A 9,306-nucleotide genomic window follows, 5' to 3' on the forward strand; every position below is an offset into this window, starting at 1 on the left:
CAGCCGCCCACCTCCTGTCTCCCTCCACGCCTTGCAGTGACTGACCCTTTGCCCGCAGTTCCTTGCCTCGGTGGCCCTGATGGTCCTTCTGACGCTCATGACTGCCGTGCTGGATCCTCCTCGGAGACTGCCAGACTTGTTTTCGGTGTTGGTGTGTTTCGTGTCCTGCTTGAACTTCCTCTTCTTCTTGGTGTATTTCAACATTATGATGTGGGACTCCAAGGACGGAAGAAGTCAGAAGAAAATCAACTAGCTCTTTCAGAACGTGGACTTCGGTTCTGTGTAAGTGACCTTCCCCTTTTGGAGGCACGGAGTTCAGGAAAGGAAGCTGGAGCTCATGGCCACCTGCACGGGATTAGAGTGGAGGGCGAAGGAAGCTCGCCTCTGGGTGTTGCTGTGCCATAGCATACTGTGGTTTTATATGAACAGCTATTCAGGTAGTAAAATAAAAGGGAAAAATGTCCTTAATCCCAGTGTTTACTTAAGTATACTGCGTTGGAATGGGATGTAGCTCAGTGGCACTGTGCCTACCTCACAAGCGCAAGGTCCTGAGCTCGATCTCCTGTACCACCAAAAAACAAGCGTGTGTGTATGTGTGTATATATATGTGTTACGCACACAGTTAAAATTGCAAATTTAGTGAACTTATTGGAAGTATCAAGCCTCTTGTCTTTAAAGGAAATCACTGATGTTGGTGTTCAAATTGATTTTCTCAGTTCTGCGTGAAAGTATTGCATCTCGTCATTGAGCAGCTCGGTGCTCCAGCTGGAAGCGTCTGTGACAATCCCGGCTGCCTGGCTCTGGCTCTGCTTGGCCCTTGCTACAAGTGCAGTTTACAGGGCAGATGGTGGTGTTTGCTTCCGAGGATTCAGATCTGCTCGAATCTGTTTTAAAAATGAAATTTCATGGACTTGACATGTTTTAAGCCTGAGCGCCGGCTTCCCAATCACTCGCGCACCTGTCTGCAGGGCCACCTGAACCGGGCCCCTGCTCTGTCTCTTCAGGCCCAGGGTTCGAGGCTCACCGCGTTGGCTCAGCCCGCCTCTGGGGTAATTATTACCACACTGTGTCGTGTTATCAAAATAAAACAGCCGCCTCACGGCTGCATGTTGGAGAACCTGCTTCTTGGAAGGTGCTGTCGGGCCCCAGCTCAGGGAGAGGCTGTCACTGACATTGCTGAGAGGCCCCTTCTGTTGTCATCGGGGAGGGGGACAAGGCGGGGAACACAGGCGCCTTCCCGGGAGCCTGAGGGCAGGCGTGGGTGAGGAGCCGGGAGCGAGAGCCACACCTCCCAGGGGTCCGGCCGGTGGGGACACAAGCCTCATCCAGGGCTCCGCACGTCGCAGTGGCCCAGTAACGCCCTCCCGCACTGCCAGTCACAGGATCGATCGTCCACAGTGCCAAGAGAATCGCCCTGAGGCCCATCAGGCAGACTGCTGTCTAGTACCTATGCTGCATTAACAAGCTAAAAACAACATTGGAGCCTGAAGTTTAAGTGGGAAATGAGTTACCTTCAATTTTTATTTGTTAAATTTTACTTCAGACTTTTGTGGAGTAGTAGTATTTTCATGATACGGTGAATCAAGTGACATGCTGATTTTGTCAAAATTTATGGCAACTACTGAGGGAGCAGCATCCCCCTGCAGAAACTGTGGGGAAAGTAGAGAATTTTTAGCAAACTTTGATGAAGTTATGACAGTCTGTGATTCCCCGACACTTTCGTGAGTGAAAACAGCAACACAGACTACATGATAAGTACTTAAGCTAATGCCACAGTAACGTGGAAGGGACTGGATCATACATTCCCCACAGCGAAGGTCTTGTCTTTAAATTTCTTGGCACCTCTGTAGCATAGCTGAGAAACAATTTTACCTTTTGGCTTTTTGGCGAAATATAAAAGCACTGAAAAATGGATTCTCCTATTTTATAAAAGGTGAAATTTTAAAACTTTGAAAATACTTTTCTCTGAAAGCATAGGAAAGAACTTTAGTATAATAATAGCTCATCACTGACACAGTGGCTACACAAACTTATAAAAGTTTAAAAAAATTAGCCCAGCACAGGGGTGCACACCCTGTAATCCTGGCATTTGGGAGGCTGGGGCAGGAGAGTTCAAGGGCTGCCCGGGCTGCATAGTGAGTTTGAGGCCAGCTTGACCTACACAGCAAAATTGTCTCAAAAAACAAGCAGCTGGGGCTTCCAGTGGGAAAGACTGTACCGAGTTATACTCCCAGAGGTGGAATCTGAGTCCCAGGAAATGGAGACAGCCATCAAAGCACAGCCGTTCTGCACCCGTCCATACGCCACAACTGTGCAAACAGGCGACGCAGAAGGCAGCAGCCCTCCCTTCTTGCTGACTTACATTAAGGGTCAAGAAGAAATGTATTATTTACATTGAGATTATCCACTGGTGTGTGGAGAAAGTTTAAATTAGCTGCAAGAAACCTTATCTAGACCTGCACCTGCCTGTGTTCAGGGCTGGTATTTACTGGGCAGATTAATTACAAACATTTCTTCTGTTCCCTTAAACACGATCAGGCAGATGCAGAAGCCGTGCCCACGAGTACCTTCCTCCTAAGTGCCTGTAGGATATAAAAGATGATTATTACATCACTGTGGATTCGTTTCCAAATTAACAGACATCCCACGCATCGCCGAAGACATGATTTAAATGCCCTTTAGCATGTGGTCCAGCGCAGTGCAGACTGGCGGCCTCTCCTGCTTACTTTGCATCCTCTAAGCGACAGTGCCCTTCATACACAACAGCATGACAAGCACCGTTCGCTTCCTGAGAAGATGCTAAGAAACTTGAGAATCGAATCCTCGGCAAGAAGGACCCTTGGAAACACCACATTTACATGGTTCCACCTCTACGGGCCTCTTAGCAGGTATTTCCTCCAACAGCTGACAAAAACTAAGTAAGAGGCAGGGTTTAGGAGGAGCCCTCCCAGTGAGTCCCCCCCTCCGGTTGCTGGCCTTGGGAGCCTTGGAAGGGGGTTGGGCCTCTCCACCAGCAGCCCCTCCAGCCAAGAGGGTGGCCAGGGTGACAACCCGCTTCCGCCAAACATTGCTGGGTCTTCCGTGCATTTCCGGTGTGGGGCTCCCTGCCAGAGCTCACAGGGCCAGAGCTGTGAGAGCAGAGGAGCACAGTGGCAGATTCCTGTGCTCGAGGCCTCCACCTTGTCACAGAGTGGACTGGAGAGGCCAGTCGGTATCTTGGAAGCACCACTCAAAGGAGCTTCCTAGAGTCCTTGGAAACAAAGCTGTTCCCAGAAGCTCACCGAGACTACTATGCACTCAATGTGTGTGTTCCTCTGCTAAATATGACCTGAAAATGTATTCATGGACACCTCCTGATCCAACAGTTCCCTGTTGGCTTTTCATGGGTCAGAGTTTTAGAAAACATTTACTGCTGCAGTGAAGGAGCATAAGTGTGTGTTGCTCACGGTACCCACTATGTAACTGCAGCTTGGTACCGTGAGGCGTTTCCGGGGCGAGATCGGGAAGTGCTGGGCACCTCTCTCCCCACCGACAGAAGTACAACTCCCTACGCAGCGTCATGTTGTGACGATCACGGATACCTGATGTTTCTGACGAGCTGACATGTCAGACATGCTCCTTATGACTCCTACTGTGTACAACTGAAACAGTCAATGAGTGAAAACGACAATTTTCCCCATGAGATGCTTTGTGATATTTTGCTAAGAATGAACCTCCTGAAATCCATTTCTAAAGAAATGAATTTTCTACATACAGTGTCATTCTCTTGTTTTGCTTTAGTTTTTTTCTAAGAGCAAGCAGGCAGCATCTGGTTGGCGCTGATGCCACCACACCTGGGCAGTGCAGGTTCCCGTGAGCCCCAGGCACTGACACCGCGTGTGCTGCTGCCACTCAGGCTGAGGCAGAAATCAGCTGTATAAACACATCACCTGAGACTGCTAAATCAATAGGAATTGTTTGAAGAAAAGATATAAATAACATATAATTATTTCCTTGACCAATTTAGTAACAGACCTGTGATGTCTTGTTCGGCTGGATGTGTCCTACAGATCCTATGATCAACTCGCTACCACCCATTCCGCTCTTACACCAGAGGTGTTGAATCGAGGGCCTTCTGAATACTTAGTTAAAAACATGCCTCCAACTTCCTCAGTGTGCTTTTCCTGCCAGCCTCTGGTTCACAGTGCTTGTCAGGTTGCTCTGTTCTTTTGTTTACTGAGACAGGATCTGGCTATGTAGCCCAGGCTGGCCTTGAACTCTTGGTGTTCCTCCTGCCTCAGCTTTCCAAGTGCTGAGATTCTAGGCCTGCGCCACCTTACCCAGCTGCTTTGCTGTTCTGGTAAGAGTGTACCAGACCTGATAATGTAGGTAAAACGCTTCCACTTGGATAAAACACAGGACATTTAATATGGTTCAACTGAATAGAAAAGTAAAACAGTACCTTGGTTTAAAATGGCTTTAAGGAATCTGTAGCTGTCAAGATGACATAATTCTGTAAGAAAGAAGAAAAGATATTTTTCAAAAAACACTTCAAAGCAACTTGTCACACTGTATGATGCAGAATAAATGCTGAATCCAACCTAGCTTCTCTGGGTGAACCGTGGACTGTGCTCTTGTCCCCACTCTGCAGCCAGCCTGGCCGAGGGCGGCAGTGCCTGTCCTGTCACTCAGGGTTCACAACTGAGGCGGGAACAGCAATCCCAGCACTGAGGACTCCAGGGTCCTTCTCTGCACACACATCCCCACCCCACCTGCCCCAGTGTGCCTGGGCCTGCAGGATGGGGTCTGCCAGGCAGGGGAGGGAGGCAGAGGTGGGAGGGAACCGGATCAGCTGCTGGCTCCGCAGTGCCCGTCGGCCTGGCCAGGAAACAGCTCACCTTGCTCTGGGCACGGGCTTTTCTGACCATTCTAAGGTGGGAAAATGTTCACCGGTCAGGTGACAGAAAACCAGTCTCTCCGTGTGCCAGCGTAACTCTCAGCCCCTCAAGAACAGCCAGTCTTCTGTCTGTTCATTACTGTCTTTTTATAGTATTTTTATTTAATAAAACCTATTAAGACTACCATACAAATCTCTCTACTTATGCTTTTATCTTTTAACTGATCAATTTTTATATTGCTGACACCCCTTCTTCGCCATTTGCTCATTTAAAAATTCATAGTATGTGAGCTATGTCTCCAGGGAAAATGTCCATAAAATTTGTTACAGCTGGCAAATGTGTATGAGTCAGTGATAGCACATGACTGAATGCTTCACAGAAAATAAAATTTGTTTCTGTAGTAAGCAGAACTGTTTAAATGTTATTTATTTTTATGTTTCAAAGAAAATATATTGTGAAGTGCTGCATTGATTTAATACGCAACAGTGTCTGTGTACACGCTGTGGAAGGAAAATTTATGAAACCTTTGCACAACTCCTTTAATTGAATTTTCCAAATCTCTCACCACACACAAATAATCAATATCTTCTGCAGAGAAAACCAGTCAGAATTATTACCGTCTTTCTTTTCAATTTTGTTGTCATCAGCACATACCCAGCACCTGGATATCTGTAATGTCGCGAGCAAGTTATTTACGTGTCAGCACGTTACTGCTCCTGTGAGTCCAAACATAGTTTTAACATTTTGTACTTATTTTATTCACAAAAAAAATTATCATATTCCTGGCGAAATTATAAAAAATTGAAATCACGGAAGGAACTCTTGAAAAGGCTTTGGAGGATTAAGGAGCCCAGATGCATCCGTGCCCCATGGCGCCAAACCCCACGCGGCACCCTCGCCCTGTCCCCTTGGTCTCCAGAAAAGCAGAAACGTGAGGCCCAGAGCAGAAAGGGAGTCGGGCTCAGGGCCTCCTAAAGTGCAGGCTGAGAAAGACACCATTTAGGGTGTCAGAGAAAAGCAAAAGGCTGGAATGACTTAGCTGACATGATGGGTACTTTTTCAAGACTGAGGAGGGGTACAGGTAACATTTTTGTGTTTAAAACATATTTCGGTGGCAGAATGAGAAGGCAGCATCCACTATTTTATAGTCTAAGGAGAGGTTTAACGCTCATCCTGTAGTCTAAATTTGGTAACTTTAAAATGCTGTAACCAAGATGAATTTTATAGTGTAAAAACACAGTAAGTTAACTGAAACAAGGGAACATTGTAATTAGTTTTTAAAACAAAAGTGCTAGAAATTCTGAAATATTTTCTATTAAAAATAGCTGAAACAATCCACTCTTGAACAAAGTAAAGTTCAGATGGCTATATTTCTTTTAAAATATGCATACTGCAACCTACACAGTTATTCTCAAAACAGATAAAATATGTTTTGGACCGAAGCTAAATGTCTAGATTTCATATCTTACTTGGCAACTGCTCTACAGTTTGCTTACATTCTTTTCAAAAACATTTTGTTTACGGGAAGTACTAGGCATAGATGAACAATGATGGCATTTTAAAGTATCTCCAGAAAAAATGAAAATACCAAGGACTACAGAAAGCTGTGTATTGACCCAGGAATACTTGTACCAAGTTGTTTTAGAGGTTGACTGTGTAAAGCAAATAAACTTCATGCCTCCCATGTGATGACAATGTGACATTCCACACCGCAGCCCACTGAATGGTCATGTGTCTTCAGTCCTCAGCATAACAAATTTAAAATAATTACAAAAATCCACATCCAAATCTCACAGAAAAAGAACCTTTCATTCCATTATTTTCCCAGTGGTCATAAAGCCAGCATTATCAGGCAGACAGAGGTTAGACCTGGGCCCTGAGGAAGTGTCACAAATGCGTCCTGCAGGGGACAGCCTCGTGTGCCCACACTCCGGCAGGTGGGCCCTGTCTAGGTGCACCCTCAGCCTCAAGGAAGCTTCAGGGCTGCAGTGCTATCGTCACTGTGCCCCTCTGCCCATAACAGTGTCTGCAGGTGACACTGAGCGAAGGGAGCTGGCACTGAAATGAAAATAAATAGAACTGAAAGACTATGCTGCCGCTCTCCGGTGTTACCTACTTTGATCATTCCGGGAAAACTAAGAATGTGAAAGAACAGAAAAAGAAGAATCATTAAAGAATCGTTTCGGTCATGAGCATCCAAGGGACACACTTCTGATGGCGAAATAAATCAAGGGCTTCTCATTTTCATAATTACCCACATGAAACAAGCACAGTAATGACTGTACAGCAAGTTAAATTTCATGTGATTCCTAATGTTATGAAGAGTTGTAAAATGTTTAAAAATTTTAACAATTCTTGTTAATAATATAGTAAATGAAAAGTAGAAATATCGATAAAAAGCTGGAAATCCAATTTCAAAATAAGGCAAACTGGTTTGAGATGTCAAAGAACAAAAACAAAAACAAAAACAAGAAATCAAATACCAATAAGCAAAGTACTCTTAGAATGAATAGATAAGGACTGGGGATGTAGCTCAGAGCAAAGTGCCTTCTCACAGGTGTGAGGCTCTAAGTTCGATTCCCAGAACAACAAAAAAAGTAAATGAACAGGAAGGGGTGAAAGTTGTTAGCTTGATACAAAAATTTGTGAGTGTGTATGCGTGTGCTTGTACCTATGTGTTGACATCATCTTTACCAACAACAAACCCTCAACTAAATATGTGTATACGTTAGGAACCAGAGAGAAGTGGGAAAAGCACTTGGTAAAATTAGATAACTCCAACCCAAATTACAAAGAAAATAAGCTTTGATCTATTTTTTTAGACAGCAGTAATTTTCCAAAATATGTTGAAAACCTGATGCAGTTTTGAATATCTCAGAAAATAGAGCTAAGGTAGCTCTTGCCGAGAAACAGAAATGGGAGGTGATTAATATGTATTACAACATGTAATACATAGCAGTACATAATAAAATATGAAAGTACTCTGTAATATATTTTCAAATTCAGTTTTCATTTAAACCATGACAAATGATCAATGCTCATTAGAAATATAAAAACATGATTTAGTCGTACAATTTCCTGTACGAATAAACAAAACTCAGCACTCTGGAAAATGCCGGGATGGACCAGTCCGGCCTACTGACTAGAACAACAGACTGCACTTAGGGCTGATCTTGCCCTCCACAAGTGAGAGCCGAGGTACAAAGCAGGACTGAAAGGAGGGCAATAGCATCCCCTCTCAAGTACCAGCAGTTTTGGAAAGATTTCTTTACATTCATGGATTTGTTCTACAATTTCCTCTTCATCTCTCTAAATTGTTCGTAAATGTCAACTACATGGCACCTAATTCTAGTGAGTTCTAGGAAACTACAGATTTTAAAAATCAAACTATTGGCACAGAACAGAGAGGTGACGTTTCTTTCCACTGGGCAATGAGATGTGAGACCCTCCAGCCCGGCGGCAGGGGTGGGGAGGCAGGTGGCTGACCGAGCAGGCCAGGCCCAGGGAGGAGCAGCAGCTTCTTCCAGAAAGCTCCCTCCTGGGCCCACCAAGTTCTGGCTGCTTCCGTTACAGGCCCCGGGCCCGGCTCACACCCACTTCAGTTGTGTCGCACTGGATTCGGAGCTGCATGACTGGGCCACTTCTATTTCAGGAAGCAGCAGTGTTGGGTCACCCTGACCCTGTGCCCTAAGGAGAAGCGTCTCCGGGCAAGTTGTTTCTCCCCCAGAATGATGTGCAAACAGCTGTCATCCAGCGCTCCCGGAGACACACGCTGACCCTCACACTGGGCACAGGGTCACTACAGGTCCCCGCTAAGCGGAGTCCCGGGACCCTGTGACAGAGACCAAGTCTGCCGGAGAGAGGCTGGCGGCCGTGCCTGTGTCAGCAGCATCCCAACGATCGCCACTGCCTGGCCTCGAAGTATGGCTAGCTTGCGGTCTTTCCAAGGGGAAACTGCCACCTTAGTCCCCCACACTTTGCAATGCCTGCGGCCCGAGCTCACGGCGGACCGACATCCACAATGTCCAGTCTCCAGGACCCTGCTGAGAAAGAAGCTGAGCGCTCTGTGTAGTCTTTTAAAATACACTATAAAGGACTTAACAGAGACTGGTTTTATCTGGTGACAGGAAGAAAAAACACCTCTTTATGTAGTAAAGTTCAATTCCTTACCTTTATGAGGAAGTCCTGAGTTTTTCTTTTCAAAAAGTTTTTGTTTTGTTACTTTTGCCACTACAGGAAAAAAAAAAAACAACAACACCAAACTCATGTTAAGAATTAACATGCATATGAATAATTTCTCAGAATAATTTCATGAGAAAAAATTATTCAAAGTAATACATATCTATGGGTATCATATATAAAGTACAATGGTTTCTTAACTATTGTTAATAACTATCGTTATTGTATTTTTTTTTTTTTTTTTTTTTTT

The 9,306-nt window shown here is 45.1% G+C and overlaps 1 protein-coding gene across 4 annotated transcripts in view; it reads right to left on the reverse strand.

The window, feature by feature from the left end:
- Positions 1-1,573: 1,573 nt before the first annotated feature.
- Positions 1,574-9,306, reverse strand: part of Itgb3bp (integrin subunit beta 3 binding protein) — a 47,313-nt gene continuing 39,580 nt past the window's right edge. For 2 of the 4 annotated variants that reach the window (XM_010605066.3, XM_010605063.3), the window contains 2 exons: positions 9,048-9,107; positions 4,384-4,492 (listed from right to left, as the gene is read on the reverse strand). In XM_010605066.3, coding sequence (XP_010603368.1) covers positions 4,404-4,492; positions 9,048-9,107 — 149 coding nt within the window. In that variant the 3' untranslated portion in view covers positions 4,384-4,403. Of the gene's footprint in view, positions 1,650-2,504; positions 2,583-4,383; positions 4,493-9,047; positions 9,108-9,306 lie in introns of those variants that run through there. The other 2 variants (XM_010605065.1, XM_010605064.3) reach the window with 2 other exon arrangements.

Source organism: Fukomys damarensis, unplaced genomic scaffold (genome assembly GCF_012274545.1).
Source record: "Fukomys damarensis isolate Sample0158 unplaced genomic scaffold, DMR_v1.0_HiC HiC_scaffold_33, whole genome shotgun sequence".
Lineage (NCBI taxonomy): Eukaryota > Metazoa > Chordata > Mammalia > Rodentia > Bathyergidae > Fukomys > Fukomys damarensis.